Below are 26535 nucleotides of genomic sequence, written 5' to 3'. Positions count from 1 at the left end.
TTAGCTTAGTTCTACCCGCAAATCCAAGATTTTTTTTTTAAATCAGGGAGGTGATATTTTGGTGCTTCTTGAGGACCAGCGTGATGACGAAGCGGCCAAATTTAAATTTGTTCCTAGGCTCCTGCAGTTACCGCAGTTGGCCAGAAGGAGACGCTGCACCATGCAGCGAGAGCTTTAGTGGTAGAAGGGTTTCATAGAGGGTGCCATTGAGAGGGCGTGGATAATTTCAAGCATTGCATTTATAATATTCTTTTTTTGCAAACCTTTTCTGCTTGGCACTTAAAATATTCCCATGGGAAATACATTTCGGTCAGTGTTTTCTGGTTTCCCGTTACAAAAATCTGTATTCACTTAAGCTGTGTTATTGCAGAACCGTAAAAAGCTTCCAAGCAGTTTCCGTGTAATTCTTGTGCCATTTGTTTGTGCTTTAAGAATCTAGATGCTCCCCCCTCTTTATTTTCGTGTAGAAGAAGAATTGCAGATTTACACCCCGCCCTTCTCTCTGAATCAGAGACTCAGAGCAACTTACAATCTCTCATATCTTCTCCCCCCACAACAGACACTCTGTGAAGTAGGTGGGGCTGAGAGGGCTCTCCCAGCAGCTGCCCTTTCAAGGACAACCTCCGCCAGAGCTATGGCTGACCCAAGGCCATTTCAACAGCTGCAAGTGGAGGAGTGGGGAATCAAACCTGGTTCTCCCAGATAAGAGTCCACGCACTTCACCACTACACCAAACTGGCTCTCTATTTTGAATTGCCAGGCAAGAAGCAGGGTGCCACCATAGGCTTGCCAACCTCCAGGTGCTAGTGGGAGATGTCCTAGAATCATAGAGTTGGAAGGGACCTTCAGGGTCATCTAGTCCAACCCCCTGCACAATGCATGAAACTCACAAATACCTCCTCCTAAATTCACAGGATCCTCATTGCTGTCAGATGGCCATCTAGCCTCTGTTTAAAAACCTCCAAGGAAGGAGAGCCCACCACCTCCCAAGGAAGCCTGTTCCACTGAGGAATCGCTCTAACGGTCAGGAAGTTCTTCCTAATGTTGAGCCTAGGCTTCCCAACCCTCCCGCCCTGGCGGGGGACCCCAGAATTTCCACCCTCTTCCCCCGCTCCCCCCAAAAAACGGAAGCGGGGGGAGGGGGGAAACGGCGCCGGGGAGCATGGCGAGCCGCCCGATCCTGGAGCGGGCGAGGCCGCCGCACTGCGCCGCCCCCTCCCCGCCCACAGCAGCTGCTCTTCCGAGATGGGCCCGGGCTGAGCCCATCTCGGAGGAGCAGCCAAGAGCAGCGCAGCCAAAACCAGAGAAGGGGAGGGCGAGGCAGGCCAGGAGCATGGCGAGCCGCGAATCTGGGCCCTTCTAGGACCCGGACTTGCGGCTCGCCACGCCCCCGGCCCGCCTCCACCCCCTGCCGCCTCTTCTCCGCTTGCTGTTGCTGCTCCTCCAAGATGGGCTCAGCCTGAGCCCATCTCGGAGGAGCAGCCACGGAGAAGAGGCGGCAGCTGCGGGGCGGCTCACCACGCTCCCTGGCGCCGTTCCCCCCCCCCTCTCCCCTAGCTCCACCGCAGTGTCTCCTGGCTCCACCCCCAAAGTCTCCTGGCTCCACCCCCAAAGTCCCCTAGTTGAGCCGGAAACTCTTTTGATTTAATTTCAATCAGTTGGTTCTGGTCCGACCTTCTAGGGCCACAGAAAACCATTCCACACCATCCTCTAGATGACATTAAAAAACTTTTTAATGGTTATTGCATTCTATGTTTACCATCACAGTAGTTGTTCAACTTCTATTGCACATCCCACCTGGGGACTGGCAACCGTGGCGGGCAGTCCCGGCTGCTCTTCTGGTTCCCTGCGACAAAAGCATAAGAAACGTTGCAATTTTTTCTTTCTAACAACCTTAATACTAGTTCCAGGCGTACAATAAGCATCTTCCGGCTCGGCAATGAAAGGGGCATTTTATTACCATGGCGCATAAATGGCTGTAATGTTCTGCAAACGTTCGCAGATTTTAAGGCAGATTGTGCCTTGAAATAATTTATTTTTCCCCTTCTTCCTCCTCCCCCCTTCCATTAGTGAAGATCTAGGCTGGTGAAAATTGGTTTTTTAAAGCTTCATTTAATTTTCCTTTCTTAGTGAGACTCTAGAAAGGCTACAAAACATAGAAAATGATTGAGCTGTTGCTGTTACTGTAGCACCGGCAGTACAAAGCTCTTCACTGTACAACTGAAAGTCAATTACAGCAACCATTTTGTGGCTGGCTCCGCCCTCTGCGGCAGCCATTTTGTGCTTGCAACCCACTGCAGCATTGCGACATTAGCTTTTATAATGGGGTGGCCAAACTTGCTTAACGTAACAGCCACACGGAATAAACGTCCGATGTTTGAGAGCCACAAGACAGGCAGGCAAATAGATAGGAGGGGGGTGGGAGAGGTGGAAAGGAAGCAAGTTTAACTTCAAATGCATTCTCCACGCTGCCACTTGGCTTGACTCGGAGAAGTGATTTAAAGAGAGAAATGCCTTTTCCAGGTCAGCCAGCTGAGTGGTGGGAGCCACACAATGTGTGAAAGAGCCACAGTTTGGCCACCCCTAAGAACATAAGAGAAGCCATGTTGGATCAGGCCAATGGCCCATCCACTCCAACACTCTGTGTCACACAGTGGCCAATACGTGTGTGTGTGTATACACACACCCCTGTTTTATAGTATGCAGTAAATGGCCTCTCAACTGGAGAGCCAGTTTGGTGTAGTGGTTAAGTGTGCGGACCCTTATCTGGGAGAACCGGGTTTGATTCCCCGCTCCTCCACTTGCAGCTGGAGGAATGGCCTTGGGTCAGCCATAGCTCTCTTATCTGGGAGAACTGGGTTTGATTCCCCACTCCTCCACTTGCACCTGCTGGCATGGCCTTGGGTCAGCCAGAGCTCTGGCAGAGGTTGTCCTTGAAAGGGCAGCTGCTGGGAGAGCCCTCTCCAGCCCCACCCACCTCACAGGGTGTCTGTTGTGGGGGAGGAAGGTAAAGGAGATTGTGAGTCGCTCTGAGACTCTTCGGAGTGGAGGGCGGGATATAAATCCAATATCTTCATCTACCTCACAGGGTGTCTGTTGTAGGGGAGGAAGGTAAAGGAGATTGTGAGCCACTCAGACTCTTCGGAGTGGAGGGCAGGATATAAATCCAATATCATCTTCTTCTTCAAGTGTGCACAATGTAAGTTCACCTAGCAAGCACACACATTTCTTCCATTCTTATTTTGGGCCCCGCAGAAGTTTCCTTTGTTCGCTTACCTTCCTCTACGCTTTGTGAGAAATGGCTTTTTCAACAAGACTGCCACGGAACAACGGTTTTAGTTTTCAGCATGTTTCAAAGCATGGGCTCCTTTTATTTTTCCATGGCCCTTAGCCTAGTGATGCGTCAGCAAACTAACAGCCAAACTTTTTATTTGTTGAAATACATAGGCTATTTGTTCTTCTGTGCTCAGTATCTCTCCTACAAGAAGGCCTCTGTCTCTTATATCTTAGGACATTGGATCAACGTTCACAAAACAAGGCCATGGCCCAGCCTAATATAAACGGCCTCCAGCCTTTCGAAAGAACCGACAACGATTGTCACTGTTACTCATCAATAATAATCAGGATTAAAAAGTCAGGCCACTTAGTTTGGAGTTTGCCAGAAACTAGGGTTGCCAGTCTCCAGTTGGAGGCTCTCCCCTAGGGTTGCCAATCCCCAGGTGGGGGCAGGGGATCTCCCCGTTTGGAGACCCTCCCCCCGCTTCAGGGTTATCAGAAAGCAGGGGGAGGGGAGAGAAGGGAAATGTCTGCTGGGAACTCTGTTATTCCCTATGGAGATTTATTCCCCTAGAAAATCATGGAGAATTGATCCGCAGGTATTTGGGGCTCCAGGGGGGCTGTTTTTTGAGGTAGAGGCACCAAAATTGAAATACAGCATCTAGTGCCTCTCCCCAAAATACCCCTCAAGTTTCAAAACGATTGGACTAGGGGGCCCAACTCTATGAGCCCCCAAAGAAGGTGCCCCTATCCTTCATTATTTCCTATGGAAGGAAGGCATTGAAAAGGTGTGCTGTCCCTTTAAATGTGATGGCTGGAACTCCCTTTGGAGTTCAGTTATGCTTGTCACAGCCTTGATCTTGGCTCCACCCCAATGTCTCCTGGCTCCACCCCCCCAAAGTCTCCTGGCTCCACCCCCAAAGTCCTCAGATATTTCTTGAATTGGACTTGGCAACCCTACTCTCCCCCCACTTCCGGGTCATCAGAAAGCAGAGGGGGGAGGGAAATGTCTGCTGGGCACTCTAATACTCTGTGGAGACTAATTCCCATAGGGTATAATGAAGAATTGATCCCTGTTTGTCTGGGGCTCAAGGGGGGGTGTGTGTGCTGTTTTTTGAGGTAGAGGCACCAAATTTTCAGCATAGCATCCGGTGCCTTTCCTCACAACACCCTCCATGTTTCAAAAAGATTGGACCAGGGAGTCCAATTCTACGAGCCCCCAAAGAAGGTGCCCCTGTCCTTCATTATTTCCAAATGGAGGGAAGGCATTTAAAAGAAGAAGAAGATATTGGATTTATATCCCGCCCTCTACTCCGAAGAGTCTCAGAGCGGCTCACAATCTCCTTTCCCTTCCTCTCCCACAACAGACACCCTGTGAGGTAGATGAAGATATTGGATTTATATCCCGCCCTCCACTCCGAAGAGTCTCAGAGCGGCTCACAATCTCCTTTCCCTTCCTCTCCCACAACAGACACCCTGTGAGGTAGATGAAGATATTGGATTTGTATCCCACCCTCCACTCTGAAGAGTCTCAGAGCGGCTCACAATCTCCTTTCCCTTCCTCCCCCACAACAGACACCCTGTAAGGTAGATGAAGATTTGTATCCCACCCTCCACTCTGAAGAGTCTCAGAGCGGCTTACAATCTCCTTTACCTTCCTCTCCCACAACAGACACCCTGTGAGGTGGGTGGGGCTGGAGAGGGCTCTCACAGCAGCTGCCCTTTCAAGGACAACCTCTGCCAGAGCTCTGGCTGACCCAAGGCCATGCTAGCAGGTGCAAGTGCAGGAGTGGGGAATCAAACCCGGTTCTCCCAGATAAGAGTTTGCACACTTAACCACTACACCAAACAAGGTGTGCGATCCCTTAGAAAAAGACTGCAGCGACTTTTCAAGAGCCGACAGGCAAACTGAAATTTCTAGCTGTTTAGTACAGAAGCGGAAATCGCAGCTCCTCTGACTTCTCTCCCCGCCACCCTTGCATTGGGGTGTGTGCGCGCGCGTGCGGGTGTGTGTGTGTGTGTGAGCACGCCGCCGATTTCCTCTGGGCCCACTGAAGTCATGTCTGTTCTCCCGATGGCAGCTGCTATTGAGAGAAAATAATTAATCAGGAAGTCCTTGGCGGGGCGCCAAGAAGCCTTTTTTAATTAAAAAAGATGTCCAAGGAGCCTGTTAAACTCCGGATGCCTCCTGTGAAGTTGTGCCCAAATTGCATCTGTGTCTGCCCACAGAGGGAGATGCGCGGATCCTTCTTTCTCTCTTGAGGGGAAACATCTCCCCTCCTTGCCATTTCGCCAGCTGTCTTCTTGTCTTAATTCTCCTCTGGCTCTTTGACAATTTCGCCGTTGTTACTGCTGGGGTATGGTCCTTTTTGAGCATGGTGCGTGTAAATCCATGCGGCGTCCAGATTGTTGCGGATGCCGAAGATTGCCAGCCCCAGGTGGGGAAATACCTGGCGATGTGGGGGAGTGGAACCTGTGAAGGATGGAGTTTGGGGAGGGGATGCAGGGCAGGGGTGTCAAACATGCAGTTTGGGGGTCGAATCAGGCCCCCCGAGAACTCCTATCAGGCCCCCAAGCAACTGGCTGTCATCTGCTTCCTTCTCCCTCTCTCTTGCTTCCTTCTGCGTCACAGCTTGCTTTGCCAGGCTTGCTCAATCGCACAGCAGAGCTACAGAGCAAAAACCTCTATTTTCTCCATTGGCTGAGCCTCCTCCCTTGGGGAGGGGGGGGAGAGATAGCTTGCTTTGCCAGGCTCTCTCAATCGCACAGCAGAGCTACTGAGCCAAGCCTCTCTTCCTTCTATTGGCTGAGGCTCCCCCTCCCAGTGCCCCGAGGAAGGAAGGAAAGAGCCAGAGCTTCCTTTGCCCAGGTCCCTGGATCCCATGGGAGGAATACAAAGAAAGCATCTTTAAATTCAATGAGCGATAATATTTTAAGCATGTTTAAGTTTTTTTTAAAAAAATATTTGTGTTTTTCTGTGTTCTTTATAAAATGTAGATCTCTGCTACCTAATCTTAAATAGATACACACATGGCCCAACCCGACATGTTCTGGCCCAACAAAGTCTCATTTATGTCAGATCCGGCCCTCATAACAAATGAGTTTGACACCCCCGATAGGGGTGGAGCCTGAGAAGGGTGGGGTTTGGGGAGGGGAGGGACTTAAGGGGGTTATGATGCCATAGACTCCGCCCCTCCAAAGCAGCCATTTTCTCCAGGTGAACCGATCTATAGCGGGAGATCTCCGCCCGCCCCCTGGAGATGTTGGGTGCAAAATTGACTTTCTCAAATATCTGTCTTTTTAAGATTTGAAGGGGTCATATTTTGTTGGTCCTTCAGAAATGCTGTCTGTGGTAGAGGTAGAAATCAGTCAGTGTTGGATAACTCAGGTTTTCTTACATATTGTTCCCAGTGTTCCCAGAAAAAAAAACAACACAGCCATACGTGCCCACATGGAAAAATCCCCACACGGAAAAAAGCTCACGCAGAAAAATAGATATTTATAATTGTGGGAAATCATTCATTTCCAACCTCCAAGTGGGTGACAGAAGAAAACCCTAGGCTTCTGTGATGACCAGCCTCCAAAGAAGCAAATATAGAACAATAAACAAAAGTACAATATATTCACATACCAAACACGCTATAAACATACCCTGATACATAGAACACCAATCGTAAGTACAAAAGGAAGGACTATAATAATAAGCTTAAGTCCAAATTAGTGTTCCCTCTGAGCTGGGTTAGTGTGAGCTAGCTCACATTTTTTTAGCCTCCAGCTCAAACACTTTTGCCTTAGCTCAGGAAAAATAGCCCCAGAACAAACTTATTCATGTAGTAGCTCACAACTTTGATGCCAGTAGCTCACAAAGTAGGATTTTTGTTCACAAGACTCCACAGCTTAGAGGGAGCATTGGTCCAGATCAATGTCCTTTCAAGAATCCACAAAGAGTCCTTCACTTCCAAAGGATTCCTTGGTCCAGCGTGTCTCCTGAGGAGAATATGGCAGCTTTGGAAGGTGAACTTTGTGGCAGTATGTCCATACCAAGGTCCTTCCCTGAACCCTGCCCGTCTCTAGGCTGTACCCCTCCCCCCAAATTCCAGGAATTCCCCCATGCCAGCATTGGCAAACCCTATCATTACCAGAAGAACACGGATTTATATCCTGCCCTATACTCTGAATCTCAGAGGGGTCACAATCTCCTTTACCTTCCCCCTCCCACAGCAGACACCCTGTGACGTGGGTGGGGCTGAGAGAGCTCTCACAGCAGCTGCCCTTTCAAGGACAACTCCTCCAAGAGCTATGGCTGACCCAAGGCCATTCCAGCAGCTGCAAGTGGAGGAGTGGGGAATCAAACCCGGTCTTCCCAGATAAGAGAGCTCTAGCTGACCCAAGGCTATTCCAGCAGCTGCAAGTGGAGGAGTGGGGAATCAAACCCGGTTCTCCCAGATAAGAGTCCGCGCACTTCACCACTATACCAAACTGGTTCTCTGGGGTCTACTGTGACTATGTGCGTTTTTCCAGTGCCTTGATTTTGGACGGGGACCATATCTTAGTGTGCTACTGTTGGTGGAATGTGCCTTCAAGTCACAACTGACTTACAGGGACCCCAGGGGGTTTTCAAGGCAAGATACATTTCAGAGTTGGTCTGCCATTTTCTGCCTCTGCGTCACGACCCTGGTATTCCTTAGAGGACTCCCTTCCAAACACTAGCTTCTGAGCAATGTTCCCTCTAAGCTGAGTTAACGTGAGTTAGCGCACAGATTTTTAGCCTCCAACTCACACCTTTTTGTCTTCGCTCAGGGAGAATGACCCCAGAGCACACTAATTTATGCAGTAGCTCACAACTTTAATGCTAGTAGCTCAGAAGCTATTGGATTTATATCCCGCCCTCCACTCCGAAGAGTCTCAGAGCGGCTCACAATCTCCTTTACCTTCCTCCCCCACAACAGACACCCTGTGAGGTGGGTGGGGCTAAGAGAGCTCTTACAGCAGCTGCCCTTTCAAGGACAACCTCTGCCAGGGCTATGGCTGACCCAAGGCCATGCCAGCAGGTGCGAGTGGAGGAGTGGGGAATCAAACCCGGTTCTCCCAGATAAGAGTCCGCACACTTAACCACTACACCAAACTGGCTCTCACAAAGTAGAATTTTTGCTCACAAGACTCTGCAGCTTAGAGGGAACATTGCTTCTGAGATCTGACAAGATCAGTCTAGCTTGGGCTATTTGCATCAGGCGGCTGCTGCAAAGGCCAGGAATGGCACTTGCAGCTGTCTGCTTGCCAAACACTTGCTCTGCGCCTCCCCTCTAAGCTGAGCTAGTGAGAGCTGGCTTGCAGCTTTTTAGCCACCGGCTCACACCTTTTCGTCTTAGCTCAGGAAGGATGGCCCCAGAGCAAATGAAACGATGCAGTCACTCACGACTTTAACGCCAGTAGCTCACGAAGCAGAATTTTTGCTCTCAAGACTCCACAACTTAGAGAGAGCATTGACTATTACTCCTTCCGGTCTTTGTCTTTTAAAAAATGAAATTTACTTTAAAAAAAGAAGAGGGGGGCGGGACTTAAAAGTCCCATAACTAAATGAAGTTCTAAAACGGGGGTGGCCAAATTTGCTTAATGTAAGAGCCACAGAGAATAAGTGTCTGAGAGCCGGAAGGAAGGAAGGAAGGAAGGAAGGAAGGAAGGAAGGAAGGAAGGAAGGAAGGAAGGAAGGAAGGAAGGAAGGAAAACAGATGGGAGGGAGATGTCGAAAGAAAGCCACTTTAACTTTACATGCATTCTCCAAGCTACTGGCTGGCTTGGCTTGGAGAAACAATTTAAAGAAGGAACAGATGCTTTCTCCAAGCTGGCCAAAAAGGGTTGGGGGTTTCGAGAGCCACACAATATGCGTGGAAGAGCCACATGTGGCTCCTGAGCCACAGTTTGGCCACTCCTCTTCTAAAAGATTCTGCTCTGAACATTTCGTTGAAAGAATGACCGCATTTTTATGTCTGTGCCCATCCAGAGAAGCGGCTGTCGGGAAGAATGTTCTCATCGGCGAAGCCATACGAAAACCAGCGCTACGCGGCCCTGAAGAAGGACTGCCAACGGAGGAACGTTCTCTTTGAAGATCCCCTCTTCCCGGCCAACAACGATTCCCTTTTTTACAAGTCACAGATTCAGGGTATCCAGTGGAAACGGCCAAAGGTAAGATACCTGACGGGACAGATTGCGAATCGTAGCAGTGCCTTCTTGAGGCCTCTCGCTATGTTGACAGTTGCTGGAAATATCTTGAAATCGTCATCTGTCCTGATAGCGTGAGGTTGTACTGTTAAGGGTGAACTTTCCTGTAGGCCGTGCTGTAATCTCGAGAACGGATAACTGAAGTGTACCATCCTATACCAGAGGTGGAATTCTAGCAGATGCTCCTTTGCATGTTAGGCCACACCCCCTGATGTAGCCAATCCTCCTTGAGTTTACAAAATAGAGCCTTGTAAGCCCTTGGAGGATTGGCTACATCAGGGGGTGTGGCCTAATATGCAGAGGAGCTCCCGCTAGAATTCCACCCTGTCCTATACTATTGGATATTTTAACTTTGCTTGCAAGAGGATTTAGGAGAGAAACGGTTAAGAGAATCCTCTCCGTCGTCGAATACGTTTGGCGGTTGGCCTCGCCTTTGTCTTACCAGTTAAACCAGGGGTGTCAAACTCATTTGTTATGAGAGCCAGATCCGACATAAACGAGTCCTTGTCGGACCAGCCCACGTGGTCATAGAATTTAATGTCAGGTAGTGGTAAAGCTGCAGTACTGCAGTCCAAGCTCTCTGCTCATGACCTGAGTTCGATCCCGGCGGAAGCTGGTTTCAAGTAGCCGGCTCAGGTTGACTCAGCCTTCCATCCTTCCGAGGTCGGTCAAATGAGTCCCCAGCTTTCTGCGGGGAAAGGGTAGATGACTGGGGAAGGCAACGGCAAACCATCCCGTCGAAAGTCTGCCGTGAAAATGTTGTGAAAGCAACGTCACCCCAGAGTCGGAAACGACTGGTGCTTGCACAGGGGACTACTTTTACCTATTTAGCGGGGATATAAAATGTATAAAGGACACAGACAAACACAATTAATTTTTTTTAAAAAAACTTAAAAGATTCTTAAAAGATTCACACTCTTCCAGTATTTTGTTTATTTAACAGTTTCTGATAACTTGATACCTCTTGCTCTGAACTCTTGCATCAGAATCTGGAGACGGTATCTGTGCTGTAGCAATCTTGAGTATGCTGTTCAGGTGTTGTTCATGACCAGTGCGTTGAGCCTAAGACCCAGGAGAAAATATGAAATGGCTGGACATTATGAGCTTTGCACATAATGTGCTAGTCAGCCAATGGAGAAATTACAGGCTTCGCTCTGTAGCTCCTGTGCGATTGAGCAGGCCTGGCAAAGCAAGCTGTGATGCAGATGGAAGCAAGAGAGGGAGAAGGAAGCAGACGACAGTGAGTTGCTCGTGGACCTGATAGGAGCTCTCAGACCCTATGGCTGCACATTTGACATCCCTGAGTTAGATGTTCAGCCTCTTTGGCCATCTCTTGCCTTCTGTGTTTCGTCTTATATGGGACCTCTCTTCTGTCTCTTACCTGGGCTCCGAGCTGTAGCAAGTCTGACCTTTTTCCCGAGTTAATCTGTTCACTATCAATTAAACGTACCTGCGCGAATATGTCATGTGAGATGTGCTTTTATTTTTGTAAGTGAAATTTCTTTCTCTTGTTACCCTTGGAGTCAGGTCACCTTTGTCATTGTTTGAACATCATTTTTCTCTTTAACTGGGAAACGTGGCGCATCGGGGATACTGTGTAAAAACTTTGGTGCTTCTGAGGCAAATGGTATTCTTTCTCAATTTAACCTGATGTTGGACCGCGAGTCGAACTGTGTTGCTCAGAAGCTGGTGGAAGCTTGTCCATCGTTCGAGGCATGTGTTAATCAGGGAGAAGGAAGAAGAAGAAGAAGATATTGGATTTATATCCCGCCCTCCACTCTGAAGAGTCTCAGAGCGGCTCACAATCTCCTTTCCCTTCCCCCTCTCAACAGACACCCTGTGAGGTAGATGAAGATATTGGATTTCTATCCCGCCCTCCACTCCGAAGAGTCTCAGAGCGGCTCACAATCTCCTTTCCCTTCCTCCCCCACAACAGACACCCTGTGAGGTAGATGAAGATATTGGATTTCTATCCCGCCCTCCACTTCGAAGAGTCTCAGAGCGGCTCACAATCTCCTTTCCCTTCCTCCCCCACAACAGACACCCTGTGAGGTAGATGAAGATATTGGATTTATATCCCGCCCTCCACTCCGAAGAGTCTCAGAGTGGCTCACAATCTCCTTTACCTTCCTCCCCCACAACAGACATCCTGTGAGGTAGATGAAGATATTGGATTTATATCCCGCCCTCCACTCCAAAGAGTCTCAGAGCGGCTCACAATCTCCTTTCCCTTCCTCCCCCCCACAACAGACACCCTGTGAGGTAGATGAAGATATTGGATTTATATCCCGCCCTCCACTCCGAAGAGTCTCAGAGCGGCTCACAATCTCCTTTCCCTTCCTCCCCCCCACAACAGACACCCTGTGAGGTAGATGAAGATATTGGATTTATATCCCGCCCTCCACTCCGAAGAGTCTCAGAGCGGCTCACAATCTCCTTTCCCTTCCTCCCCCCCACAACAGACACCCTGTGAGGTAGATGAAGATATTGGATTTATATCCCGCCCTCCACTCTGAAGAGTCTCAGAGCGGCTCACAATCTCCTTTCCCTTCCTCCCCCCCACAACAGACACCCTGTGAGGTAGATGAAGATATTGGATTTATATCCCGCCCTCCACTCCAAAGAGTCTCAGAGCGGCTCACAATCTCCTTTACCTTCCTCCCCCACAACAGACACCCTGTGAGGTAGATGAAGATATTGGATTTATATCCCGCCCTCCACTCCGAAGAGTCTCAGAGCGGCTCACAATCTCCTTTCCCTTCCTCCCCCACAACAGACACCCTGTGAGGTAGATGAAGATATTGGATTTATATCCCGCCCTCCACTCCAAAGAGTCTCAGAGCGGCTCACAATCTCCTTTACCTTCCTCCCCCACAACAGACACCCTGTGAGGTAGATGAAGATATTGGATTTATATCCTGCCCTCCACTCCGGAGAGTCTCAGAGCGGCTCACAATCTCCTTTCCCTTCCTCCCCCACAACAGACACCCTGAGAGGTAGATGAAGATCTTGGATTTATATCCCGCCCTCCACTCCGAAGAGTCTCAGAGCGGCTCACAATCTCCTTTCCCTTCCTCCCCCACAACAGACACCCTGTGAGGTAGATGAAGATCTTGGATTTATATCCCGCCCTCCACTCCGAAGAGTCTCAGAGCAGCTCACAATCTCCTTTCCCTTCCTCCCCCACCACAGACACCCTGTGAGGTAGATGAAGATCTTGGATTTATATCCCGCCCTCCACTCTGAAGAGTCTCAGAGCGGCTCACAATCTCCTTTACCTTCCTCCCCCACCACAGACACCCTGAGAGGTAGATGAAGATCTTGGATTTATATCCCGCCCTCCGCTCCGAAGAGTCTCAGAGCGGCTCACAATCTCCTTTACCTCCCCCCCCCCCACAACAGACACCCTGAGAGGTAGATGAAGATCTTGGATTTATATCCCGCCGTCCACTCTGAAGAGTCTCAGAGCGGCTCACGATCTCCTTTATCTTCCTCCCCCACAACAGACACCCTGAGAGGTAGATGAAGATCTTGGATTTATATCCCGCCGTCCACTCTGAAGAGTCTCAGAGCGGCTCACGATCTCCTTTATCTTCCTCCCCCACAACAGACACCCTGTGAGGTAGGTGGGGCTAAGAGAGCTCTCCCAGCAGCTGCCCTTTCAAGGACAACCTCTGCCAGAGCTATGGCTGACCCAAGGCCATTCCAGCAGCTGCAAGTGGAGGGGTGGGGAATCAAACCCGGTTCTCCCAGATAAGAGTCCGCACGCTTAACCACTACACCAAACTGGCTCTCACACCAAACTGGAAGCAGATGACCGTCAGTTGCTCCTCCGGAGAAACCCTGACTTAGTGTATGCCACTGCAGTCCTAATTGTGTGCCACACAAAGATTCATGTGGTCTTTTTTTTTTCTTCTCCGAGTTGCCGCCGTGCATTGCAGCTTAATTTCCTTAAAGACCTTGAGCCTTTTAATTAGCAGAATTGTGTGAGATCTTATCTTCTGGGTTGGCAACGCTTACTTTTCTCGTGGGCCTCGCCCTGTTCTGCCGCTTCAAGCAAGGGTAGGGAACAGCGGCTCTCCAGATGTTTTTTGCCTACAACTTCCATCAGCCGCAGTCATTGGCCGTGCTGGCTGAGGCTGATGGGAGTTGTAGGCAAACAAAACCATCTGGAGAGCCACTGTTCCCTACTCCTGCGCGGCTTGAGCCACCTAAAACGGCAACAGTTGCAAATGAGCATCTGAAATTGTGTCAGTTAGGGGACGGTGGCTCAGTGGTAGAGCATCTGCTTGGTAAGCAGAAGGTCCCAGGTTCAATCCCCGGCATCTCCAACTAAAAAGGGCCCAGGCAAATAGGCGTGAGAAACCTCAGCTCGAGACCCTGGAGAGCTGTTGCCAGTCTGAGTAAGTACTGACTTTGATGGACCGAGGGTCTGATTCAGTAGAAGGCAGCTTCATATGTTCATATATGTTCAATTGACCGATCTATTGGAATTGATAAACATGAACGGCTGAAACGTCTGAAAGCAGAATTGCGAAAACAAAGCCACTGCTAGAGCAGAGAGAGCTCCCAACCACTGTGTCCTATTGATTTACTTAGCCAGTTTGGTGTAGTGGTTAAGTGTGCAGACTCTTATCTGGGAGAACCGGGTTTGATTCCCCACTCCTCCACTTGCACCTGCTAGCATGGCCTTGGGTCAGCCATAGCTCTGGCAGAGGTTGTCCTTGAAAGGGCAGCTGCTGGGAGAGCCCTCTCCAGCCCCACCCACCTCACAGGGTGTCTGTTGTGGGGGAGGAAGGTAAAGGAGATTGTGAGCCGCTCTGAGACTCTTCGGAGTGGAGGGCGGGATATAAATCCAATATCTTCTTCTTCTTAATTAATTTCTATCCCGCCTTCCCCGCCGAAGACAGGCTCGGGGCGGCTCACAGGTTAAGGGTCACACAATCAAATTAACGTGACCCAACAAGATAAAACAACAGTCGAAACACAAGAGCAATTACTTATGCCATTTATGCACACAAAGAGAACCAGTTTGGTGTAGTGGTTAGGACCGGGGACCCTAATCCGGAAGAACTGGGTTTGATTCCCCACTTCTCCACGTGCAGCTGCTGGTGTGACCTTGGGTCGTCACATTTCTCTCAGAGCCCTTTGAGCCCCGCCCACAGGCATAGCCAGCTTCAAGAGGGGATTGGATCAACATATGGAGCAGAGGTACATCAGTGGCTATTAGCCACAGAGTGTTGTTGGAACTCTGTCTGGGGCTCTCTGATGCTCTGTATTCTTGGTGCTTTGGGGGGGGGAGAGGTAGCAACAGTGTGTCAGCCCTCAAAGGCCCAGGCTAGCCTGATCTCGTCAAATCTTGGAAGCTCAGCAGGGTCTGGTCTGGTTAGTTCTTGGATGGGAGATCCCCAAGGAAGTCCAGAGTCACATATGGACGTCTGCTCCATAGGGTTATCCAATCCCGTCTTGAAGCATAGAAAGCTTCAAGAGGGGCTTGGATCAACATCTGGAGCAGAGATCCATCAGTGGCTATAAGCCACAGGGTATAGGTGGAATTCTGTCTGGGGCAGTGATACTCTGTATTCTTGGCGCTTGTGGGGGGCAACAGTGGGAGGTCTTCTAGTGTCCTGGCCCCACTGGTGGACCTCCTGATAGCACCTGAGTTTTTTGGCCACTGTGTGACACAGAGTGTTGGACTGGATGGGCCATTGGCCTGATCCAGCATGGCTTCTCTTATGTTCTTATGTGACACAGAGTGTTGGACTGGATGGGCCATTGGCCTGATCCAACATGGCTTCTCTTATGTTCTTATGTGACCCAGAGTATTGGACTGGATGGGCCATTGGCCTGATCCAACGTGGCTCCTCTTATGTTCTTATGTGTAACACAGAGTGTTGGACTGGATGGGCCATTGGCCTGATCTAACAGGGCTTCTCTTATGTTCTTATGTGACACAGAGTGTTGGACTGGATGGGCCATAGGCCTGATCCAACATGGCTTCTCTTAGGTTCTTTTCCGCTGCAAGAAATTTGACTGTGTCCAGGGTGGGACTTTGCAGGTCAAAGTGGATATTGATGAACTTTGGAAAGGCTTCTGAGCCAAACTGCTTAGCTGGCAATAGCTCCTGGATTAGGGTTGCCCCCCTCCAGGCGGGTCCTGGAGATCACCCAGAATGACCACTTATTTCCAGACTAGAGAGATCAGTTCTTCTGGAGAAAATGGCTGCTTTGGGGCAGGAATCTGTGGCATTAGACCCTGCCGAGGTCGCTCCTGACCCTAAACGCTTCCTTTCTCAGACTCCAGAGGTGAAATTTCCAGGTATTTCTCAACCCAGAGTTCGCATCCCTAGCACAAAGTCCACGGGTGGAATTCTAGCAGGAGCTCCTTTGTATATTAGGCCACACCTCCCTGATGTAGCCAATCCTGCAAGAGCTTACAGGGTTCTTTGTACAGGGCCTACTGTAAGCTCCAGGAGGATTGGCTACATCAGGGGTGTGTGGCTTAATATGCAAAGGAGCTCCTGCTAGAATTCCACCCCTGACCAAGAGGAACTTTGAAACCAGGTCTCCCTAGTCCAAATACACTGTTCTGGACACTCCACCATGTTGGTTGTAAGAAGGGCATGCATTAATGGCTGTGATCTCCTTCATTTCTCCTGGCTCGAAGGGGTAGAATTGCCTCTGAGCATATGCAGAAGACCTTTCTCTTCTACTCCTTTCCCTGCCGAGTTCTTTCGCGGGAGGCGGGACTTCGTGGCGACTGCAGAAGAGAAGACGGGTGACCCTGTCGCTACGGGAAACCATAATTTTTAAGGACAATAAACCCTCTTTATTAGGGACAGCCAGTGTTCTCAGTGTGACGTTAAAAGCGGAATACTGTTTACTTTGGGCTGGATGCCAAAATGAGATGGAGCAGCTGCTTCTGGGTGAGGGTGTGCCGTCAAGACTGAAAAAGGAACAAAATTGCACGGGGTAAGTGGGGAATAAGAATTTTCAAGGCTTGCGATCGTCGATTGGGATGATACAGGAAAAAGCTGCAGGAGACAATCTGTTCTTTCTGGTAAAAACTGAAAGCAGCCGTACGCAATGATTCTCAATGAGAAGTGAGTGGCATTTTTACGGTAGCCATCCTCCAGGTGGGACCTGGGGATTCCCGGAAATCGCGGCTCACCTCCGGATGAATTAATTTAATTTAAATTTAAGTTAAATTTTCAATTTAGACCCTGCCCTATCCCGCCAGCAGGCTCGGGGCGGCTTACAGCATTAAAACGACACTTAAAACCGACATTAAAATGACTCGCTTCTAAAGCAACATCATCGCCGCAAAAATGTTGATCAGATTTTTCGAGAGCAGTAGTCAGTACAACAAACCACACAACCTCGTGTAGGCTGGAAGCTTTCAACTTTGCATATGGGAGAACCGGGTTTGATTCCCCACTCCTGCCAGAGCTATGGCTGACCCATAGTCTTGTAAGGCCACTCCAGCAGCTACAAGTGGAGGAGCGGGGAATGAAGCCCGGTTCTCCCAGATAAGAGTCTGCACACTTAACCACTACACCAAACGGCTCTCTCTAACCAAAAACGGGGAGATGACTGGGGAAGGCAATGGCAATGGCAAATTTAACCACTACACTTAAGCACTGAGAGCCAGTTTGGTGCAGTGGTGAAATGTGTGGACTCTTTATCTGGGAGAATCAGGTTTGATTCCCCACTCCTCCACTTGCAGCTGCTGGAATGGCCTTGGGTCAGCCAGAGCTGTGGCAGGAGTTATTCTTGAATGGGCAGCTGCTGGGAGAGCCCTTTCAGCCCCACCCACTTAACAGGGTTTCTGTTGTGGGGGAGGAAGATAATGGAGATTGTAAGCCGCTCTGAGTCTCTGATTCAGAGAGAAGGGCGGGATATAAATCTGCAATTCTTCCTCCTCCTTCTCCAAAGCACCACCTCTTTCATCCACCCTGGTCCCAGGCAGGTGGAAGGGGCAGCTAGGCAGTGACCTTTGCCTGCCCCTCATTTAAAGACCCCCATGGAGGGCAGGGACAGGGCGGGGGAGCAAAAACCCTAGCACCACCACACCACACCAGTCCCTGGTGCCAAAAAGGTTGGGGGTGGCACTGCTTTAAGCTGTGGAGTCTTGTAAGCAAAAATTCTACTGGCATGAAAGGTGTGAGTTACTGCATAAATTAGTGTGCTCTGGGGCCATTTTTCCTGAGCGGAGACAAAAAGATGTGAGCCGGAGGCTAAAAAACTGTGAGCTAGCTCACACTCAGCTTAGAGGGAACACTGCTCAGAACACGAACTTGCTAATATTCATTCTTGGAGAAACAGTAAAATAATTAATTAACAGTGCACAGCACAGGTGGAACAGGTAAAGCGTCAGACTATATAACACGAAGTCCTTAGTGGTAGTTAGAAGACAAGCCTGTTCATGCCCTTTCCTCTATTCACACAAAACGGATCCCGTTCCACCACTGAAGAAGGAGATTCTGCTCCGGACAAGGGGAAAACTTCAGGCACGCAGCCATGCAGCTAGCGAGTATTTCCGGAATATCAAGATTCCTGTTGTCTCACGAAGATTTCTGCAAGAAGCGATATTCCTTCCAAAGAGATTGCTCATAGATCCTTCGCTTCTTTGCCACTTCATGAAGAGGTGTAGGATCTACGAGAAATCTCTCTGTAAGGAATATCGCTTCCTGCAGAAATCTTCTTTGTAAGGAAAAGAAGAAGATATTGAATTTATATCCCACCCTCCGCTCCGAGTCTCAGAGCGTCTCACAATCTCCTTTATCTTCCTCCCCCAAAACGGACACCTTATGAGGCAGGTGGGGTTGAGACAGCTCTCCCAGCAGCTGCCCTTTCAAGGACAACTTCTGCCAGAGCTATGGCTGACCCAAGGCCATTCCAGCAGCTGCAAGTGGAGGAGTGGGGAATCAAACCCGGTTCTCCCAGATAAGAGTCCGCACACTTAACCACTACACCAAACGGCTCTCTCTCACCAAAAACGGGGAGATGACTGGGGAAGGCAATGGCAAACCCCCCTGCAAAAAGTCTGCCGTGAAAACGTCGTGACTCGACGTCACCCCAGAGTCAGAAACGACTGGTGCTTGCACAGGGGACTACCTTTACCTTTTAGATAGCCCAGAAATACTTGTTAGCTGTGTGTGTATGCTTGTCTTCACGTTCTAAGCTGGTGTCTCGGTTGAGTGGTCCATTGGCGCAGGTGAGACATGGTTTTAGAGTAGCCCGTAAACATGAAAAGGCCCGTCCTCTGAAGGATAAAACGGAGGAGCGGAAAATCCTCCTCCTCCTTTTTGGAGAACAGAAGAAGAAGAAGAAGATGATATTGGATTTATATCCCGCCCTCCACTCCGAAGAGTCTCAGAGCGGCTCACAATCTCCTTTCCCTTCCTCCTCCACAACAGACACCCTGTGAGGTGGGTGGGGCTGGAGAGGGCTCTCACAGCAGCTGCCCTTTCAAGGACAACCTCTGCCAGGGCTATGGCTGACCCAAGGCCATTTCAGCAGGTGCAAGTGGAGAAGTGGGGAATCAAACCCGGTTCTCCCAGATAAGAGTCCACACACTTAACCACTACACAAAACTGGCTCTCCACACCAAACTGGCTCTCAAACAGGTGGGATAAAAACATCTAGCCATTGTTCTTGCAGCTGCTATGGAAACGTGGTTTGTGACAAAGCCATCCCCATAGGAGGAATGCAGGTTGGTTTGTTTTCATTTTTTAAAAGCTAGGGGTTTTTTGGAAACGCATAGGCTCTGTGCGCTCAGGTATGCCGAAAGTCTGGTTAGACCCAGACAAAAATGACATGATGAAATAACAGGCCGGTACTGTTGGCCGTTGGAGAGCTAACTACCGCTCCTTTCTGCCCAGATAAGATCTTTACGGTTATCGTGTTTGTTGTTGTTTTCATTGCTAGAGTCTCTTACTTGTGTTTTGGGAAAGACCTCTGAATAGACGCTGTTAGGAATGTTTGCCTGGGGTAGTAATTCCCAGCAATGCACCAAGACTCCTTCATTTTCATCGAGAGCATTGCTAGTGCACAGTCAGAAATTTAAACGTTCCCATAAGCCTCAAGCGCTTGCGTGCCCAAGTGGCTACCGGCTGCATCTCTGCATGAGTTGCTGCTCTGGATCCAGTCACAGGTAGAAGAAGAAGAAGACCGTAGATTTGTACCCATAAGAGAAGCCATGTTGGATCAGGCTAGTGGCCCATCCAGTCCAACACTCTGTTTCACACAGTGGCCAAAAAACCCAGGCACCATCAGGAGGTCCATTAGTGGGGCTAGGACACTAGAAGCCCTCCTACTGTTGCCCCCCAAGCACCCAGAATACAGAGCATCACTGTCCCAGACATAAGAACGTAAGAGAATCCATGTTGGATCAGGCCAGTGGCCCATCCAGTCCAACACTCTGTGTCACACAGTGGCCAAAAAACCCAGGTGCCATCAGGAGGTCCATTAGTGGGGCCAGGACACTAGAAGCCCTCCCACTGTTGCCCCCCAAGCACCCAGAATACAGAGCATCACTGTCCCAGACATAAGAACGTAAGAGAATCCATGTTGGATCAGGCCAGTGGCCCATCCAGTCCAACACTCTGTGTCACACAGTGGCCAAAAAACCCAGGTGCCATCAGGAGGTCCATTAGTGGGGCCAGGACACTAGAAGCCCTCCCACTGTTGCCCCCCAAGCACCCAGAATACAGAGCATCACTGACCCAGACATAAGAACGTAAGAGAATCCATGTTGGATCAGGCCAGTGCCCCATCCAGTCCAACACTCTGTGTCACACAGTGGCCAAAAAACCCAGGTGCCATCAGGAGGTCCATTAGTGGGGCCAGGACACTAGAAGCCCTCCCACTGTTGCCCCCCAAGCACCCAGAATACAGAGCATCACTGTCCCAGACATAAGAACGTAAGAGAATCCATGTTGGATCAGGCCAGTGGCCCATCCAGTCCAACACTCTGTGTCACACAGTGGCCAAAAAACCCACGTGCCATCAGGAGGTCCATCAGTGGGGCCAGGACATTAGAAGTCCTCACACTGTTGCCCCTCCCAAGCATCAAGAATACAGAGCATCACTTGCCCCAGAGAATTCCAACAATACACTAATAGCCACTGATGGACCTCTGCTCCAATCCCCTCTTGAAGCTGGCTATGCTTATAGCCACCGCCACCTCCTGTGGCAGTGAATTCCACGCGTTAATCACCCTTTGGGTGAAGAAGTACTTCCTTGTAGAGTCTCAGAATCTTAGGGTGGCTTACAATCTCTTTTATCTTCCTCCCCCACAACAGACACACTGTGAGGTGGGTGGGACTGAGAGAGCTCTCCCAGAAGCTGCCCTTTCAAGGACAACCTCTGTGAGAGCTATGGCTGACCCCAGAGCTTTTAGTGTAGAAAAAGCCCAGCAGGAATGCATTTGCATATTAGACCACACCCCTGACACTAAGCAAGCTGGAATTGCGTTCCTGCTCAAAAAAAGCCCTGGCTGACCCAAGGCCATTCCAGCAGGTGCAAGTGGAGGAGTGGGGAATCAAACCCGGTTCTCCCAGATAAGAGAGCTCTGGCTGACCCAAGGCCATTCCAGCAGCTGCAAGTGGGGGAGTGGGGAATCAAACCCGGTTCTCCCAGATAAGAGAGCTCTGGCTGACCCAAGGCCATTCCAGCAGGTGCAAGTGGAGGAGTGGGGAATCAAACCCTGTTCTCCAAGATAAGAGAGCTATGGTTGACCCAAGGCCATTCCAGCAGCTGCAAGTGGAGGAGGGGGGAATCAAACCTGGTTCTCCCAGATAAGAGAGCTCTGGCTGACCCAAGGCCATTCCAGCAGGTGCAAGTGGAGGAGTGGGGAATCAAACCCAGTTCTCCTGGATAAGGGTCCGCACACTTAACCACTACACCAAACTGGCTCTCTGGTGAGCAATTATCTGCCTCTGGAAGAAGTCGACTGTTTTAGCTCTGAAGGATTAACTCTTCCGAGCTTTTGTCGTAACGTTTAGGGCACATTTTGGACATTGGTTCACGCAGAGAAAGCCAGTAACTTTTGCTGATGATGGATCACTTCACATTCTGAGAGTAAACAAGGCGTGGGTGTGGAAAGCGTGTGAGCCTAACCTGAAAGACTAGATTTTCCCAGCACCTTTCAGCAGCTTTAAGTAGTTGAACGGAGCCCGAATTCTCTTGGGGGCAGGGATGCGCGCATGGACGAGTGCATTTAACCTTCTCACCCTGCGTGGTTTCACCAGGTGACATGCACCTTCTGTCCGTTGCTAGCTTTAGAACGTATAGCTGCCAACCTCCAGGTGGGAGGAGAAAAATGGCACAGCCTCTCTAAAGGAGCCGTTCACACTATTCTCTTAAAGTGCTTTCGCGTCTGTTAATGGCTTGAAACAAAACTGATAATATTCCAAGAATACAGAACTTCAAAACACAGAATACAAAACGGCTCCTGTTGCAGTTCAAAACATGGACAACATAAATATCTTCCTTCCTCTTCCTTAGTGGAATGTCCGTAGATCCCGTAATGCAGGAAAAAAAGAAAAAAACACTTCAGAAAAGATACCAGTCCCTGTCCACTCTCAAATGCAGTTCACAAACTTTTCTTCATGTAGCTGATCGCTAAACAGGCATTTCTGGAACTTTTCCAACTGCATTTTTGCCAAAACTTCCCTCTAAGCTCTGTATTCAAGACAAGGCTGCATAAGAACATAGGAGAAGCCCTGTTGGATCAGGCCAATGGCCCATCCAGTCCAACACTCTGTGTCACATAAGAACATAAGAGAAGCCCTGTTGGATCAGGCCAATGGCCCATCCAGTCCAACACTCTGTGTCACATAAGAACATAAGAGAAGCCATGTTGCATCAGGCCAATGGCCCATCCAGTCCAACACTCTGTCACATAAGAACATAAGAGAAGCCATGTTGGATCAGGCCAATGGCCCATCCAGTCCAACATTCTGTGTCACAAAAGAACATAAGAGAAGCCATGTTGGATCAGGCCAGTGGCCCATCCAGTCCAACACTCGGTGTCACATAAGAAAATAAGAGAAGCCCTGTTGGATCAGGCCAATGGCCCATCCAGTCCAACACTCTGTGTCACATAAGAACATAAGAGAAGCCATGTTGGATCAGGCCATTGGCCCATCCAGTCCAGCACTCTGTGTCACATAAGAACATAAGAGAAGCCATGTTGGATCAGGCCAATGGCCCATCCAGTCCAACACTCTGTGTCACATAAGAACATAAGAGAACCCATCTTGGATCAGGCCAATGGCCCATTCAGTTCAACATTCTGTGTCACACAGTGGCCAATATATGTGTTTGTGCATATACACACACACATATACACACACACACATACACACACACACACACACACACACACACACATATATATATATATATATATACACACACTGTTGCTAATAGCCACTGATGGACCTCTGCATAAGGCTTTTTTCAGATCCAAATTTCTCAACTCTTACATTTTCAATAGATTGCATGCAACACTTGGAGATCCAGCCTATGTAACCAATGAGTTCAACGACCCTTCTCTAGCAGCTAATAGCCAATGGTAGGCCTTTCCTCTGTTAACTTGACTAGCCCTCCTTTTTAAATCGATCAAAGCTGTACATACTTTGTGGCGGTGAGTTCCACAACCCACTAAGTGAATCGGTGCTTCCTTCTGAAGTTCTGCCAGTCAGTTTTGTTGGGTAACCCGGAGTGTGAAAGTTAAGACAGCAAGTGAGGAGTTTGTAAAGAGGTAACAGTAGGGTTGCCAATCTCCAGGTGGGGCCTGGAGTTCACTGGAAATTACAACTGATCTCCAGGCTATAGAGGTCAGTTCCCCTGGAGAAAATGGCAGCTCCAAAGGCGTCTGTGGTCTCACATCTCTGCCTTGGCTCTCTCCCCTCCCCACATTTCACCCTTCCCAAGCTCCACCCCTAAACCTCCACATATTTTCCAGCCAGGAGTTGGTAGATGAACCTGGAGATCCCTTCCAACTCTTATGAATCTGCGATTCTGTGAATCCTACTTAATGTGTATGTTGAAACAAACTGAAAAGGCTTTCTAAATTAAAAAATATATATTTGTGTTTGTGTGTGTGTGTGCTTGTGCAGGGGTGGAATTCTAGCAGGAGCTCCTTTGCATATTAGGCCACACACCCCTGATGTAGCCAGTCCTCCAAGAGCTTCCAAAAAAGAACCTTGTAAGCTTTTTGGAGGTTGGCTAAATCAGGGGTGTGTGGCCGAATATGCATAGGAGCTCCTGCTAGAATTCCACTCCTGTGCTTCTCTGTTTGGAAGTCATGGTGACTTCTATGGGGCTAGGATTTTTTTCCCCAGAGAGGTGATTTGTATTTTCTGCCTCTGCATCCCAGTCCTGGTATTCCTTTTGGAGGTCTTCCTTCCAAGTCCTTGCCGGGGTCGGCCCTCCTTAGTTCCGAGACCTGCAAAGATCGGGGTTGCCTAGGCTTTCTGGGTTAAAAAAGCAAAATAAAAATTGATTGACAGAGAGAATTGCGGAATTCTGTAACTGCTTTGACTTAGTATCCCGTAGGTCAAACATGCAATTCAGTGGCCGAATCAGGCCCCCAGAGGACTCCTATCAGGCCCCCTGGCAACTGGCCGTCATCTCCTTTCTTCTCCCTCACTCTTGCTTCCTTCTGCATCACAGCTTGCTTTGCAAGACTTGCTCAATCGCACAGGAGCTACAGAGCAAAACCTCTGTTTTCTCCATTGGCTGAGGGAGGGAGGGAGGAGGGAGGGACAGCTCGCTTTGCCAGGCTCTCTCAATTGTACAGTGGAGCTACCGAGCCAAGCCCCTCTTCCTTCTGTTGGCTGAGGCTCCTCCTGGGGAAGGAAGGAAAGAGCCAGAACTTCCTTTGCCCGGTTCCCTGGATCCCGTGGGAGAAATACAAAGAAAGCATCTTTAAGACCAACGAGCGCTAGCATTTTAAGCATGTTTTAAGTTTTTTAAAAAATACATTTTTGTGTGTGTCTGTGTTCTGTATAAAATTTGTGCCTCTGCTGCCTAATCTTAAATAGGTACACACATGGCCCGGCCCAACATGGCCCGGCCCAACAAGGTCTCATTTATGTCAGATCCAGCCCTCATAACAAATGAGTTTGACACACCTGTTTTTTTTTAAAAAAAAAACCCATGGCAAATTCTCATATATGTATTCAGTGAATATTTCCCGGCTCGTTCCGTGCCTCCCTTCCTCTTTGAAGCACAAAGGTTTTGCCTGTCCTCCCAAAAATATGATTAACTGGATGAAAAGCTCGGATTCTGTTTCTCTTCACTGGGCCAAAGAAGATTAGGAAAAAACGGGCCTGGAATTCGTGGCTGCGTGCGACCCCGTGGGATTAGCGCTGACCTGGTAGAGAGGCCGCCATGCGCAGGAGACCAGACTAGAGAGCTAATCAACCTCGTAACCTCGTGAAGCGCCGGAAAGAGATAAAGCGCCGTGGGGGGGCTGCAAGATGAGGAGAAGGGATTTGTGTGTATTACAGGACAGAGAGAATATATTTTTTTTTTTTTGCCGCAAGTCATTTTGTGTCCCCTGGAAGCGTTTTGCGCGGCCTTGTGCCGATTTGGAGCGAATGAGATGAGCCGCACAAAAAAATTCAGTTAGGTTACAAAGCGGAATCTGTTGGCGCTTCTGCGTTTAAATAAGGCCGCCGTTCCGTGGGCCAAAGTCAGGGTTATTTTTGTAGCAGGAACTCCTTCTAGGCCACACATCCCTGATGTAGCCACTCCTACAGGAGCTTATAGGGCTCTTCTTAAAGGGGCTACTGAAAACTCCAGGAGGATTGGCTGCATCAAGGTGGGTGTGGCCTACTATGCAAAGACGTTCTTGCTACACAAAAGCCCTGATATTAGGCCACACCCCCCTGATGTAGCCAATCCTCCAAGAGCTTACAGTAGGCCCTGTAGGAAGAGACTTGTAAGCTCTTGGAGGATTGGCTACATCAGGTGGGTGTGGCCTAATATGCAAAGGCGTTCCTGCTACAAAAAAAGCCCTTGGTCATAGTGTTACTCAGGTACAGTATACCTTTCCAAGAGCAGCAGAGCATCAAGAGTGGTTTCACAGTGTAGCCATGTCGATCTGCGGTAGAAGAGCCGGATTCGAATCTTTGTCCATCTGAGAATGGGTTTGTCACCCAACATCATGAGGAAGGGATGATCTGAGTCATCACCGGTTCACCTCTGCCACAAATGTACAGTATGGTCTTGGTCAAGTCACTTTCCCTCTCAGCATCTAGTTTTTTCACACAGAGTTAAGGAATATACTATGGCTACCCTGCTGGGAGAATTACTGTGGTTGGTTACCCCATATCCATTTGTCGCAGAGGGCGGAATATAAATGTATGATACATATAAGAATATAAGAGAAGCCATGTTGGATCAGGCCAATGGCCCATCCAGTCCAAGAAGAAGAAGAAGATATTGGATTTATATCCCGCCCTCCACTCCGAAGAGTCTCAGAGCGGCTCACAATCTCCTTTCCCTTCTATCAATATGCTGTGGCTAAGAGCCACTGATGGATCTCTATCACAACAGACACCCTGTGAGGTGGGTGGGGCTGGAGAGGGCTCTCACAGCAGCTGCCCTTTCAAGGACAACCTCTGCCAGAGCTATGGCTGACCCAAGGCCATTCCAGCAGGTGCAAGTGGAGGAGTGGGGAATCAAACCCGGTTCTCCCAGATAAGAGTCCACACACTTAACCACTACACCAAACTGGCTCTCAGTCCAACACTGAGTCACATAAGAACAAAAGAGAAGCCATGTTGGATCAGGCCAATGGCCCATCCAGTCCAACACTGTGTCACATAAGAACACAAAAGAAGCCATGTTGGATCAGGCCAGTGGCCCATGCAGTCCAACACTCTATGTCACATAAGAGCAGAAGAGAAGCCATGTTGGATCAGGCCAATGGCCCATCCACTCCAACGCTCTGTGTCACATAAGAACATCAGAGAAGCCATGTTGGATCAGGCCAGTGACCCATCCACTCCAACACTCTGTG

At 49.3% G+C, this 26535-nt stretch overlaps 1 protein-coding gene across 2 annotated transcripts in view; it reads left to right on the top strand.

The window, feature by feature from the left end:
• Positions 1–9286: 9286 nt before the first annotated feature.
• Positions 9287–26535, top strand: part of CAPN5 (calpain 5) — a 120614-nt gene continuing 103365 nt past the window's right edge. For both annotated transcript variants that reach the window (XM_060235019.1, XM_060235020.1), the window contains exon 1: positions 9287–9459. In XM_060235019.1, coding sequence (XP_060091002.1) covers positions 9298–9459 — 162 coding nt within the window. In that variant the 5' untranslated portion in view covers positions 9287–9297. The remainder of the gene's footprint in view (positions 9460–26535) is intronic.

The sequence above is a fragment of the Heteronotia binoei genome, chromosome 3 (assembly GCF_032191835.1).
Source record: "Heteronotia binoei isolate CCM8104 ecotype False Entrance Well chromosome 3, APGP_CSIRO_Hbin_v1, whole genome shotgun sequence".
NCBI lineage: Eukaryota > Metazoa > Chordata > Lepidosauria > Squamata > Gekkonidae > Heteronotia > Heteronotia binoei.
Note: the sequence above shows the minus strand (reverse complement) of the source record. Positions and strands in the feature narration are given on the sequence as shown.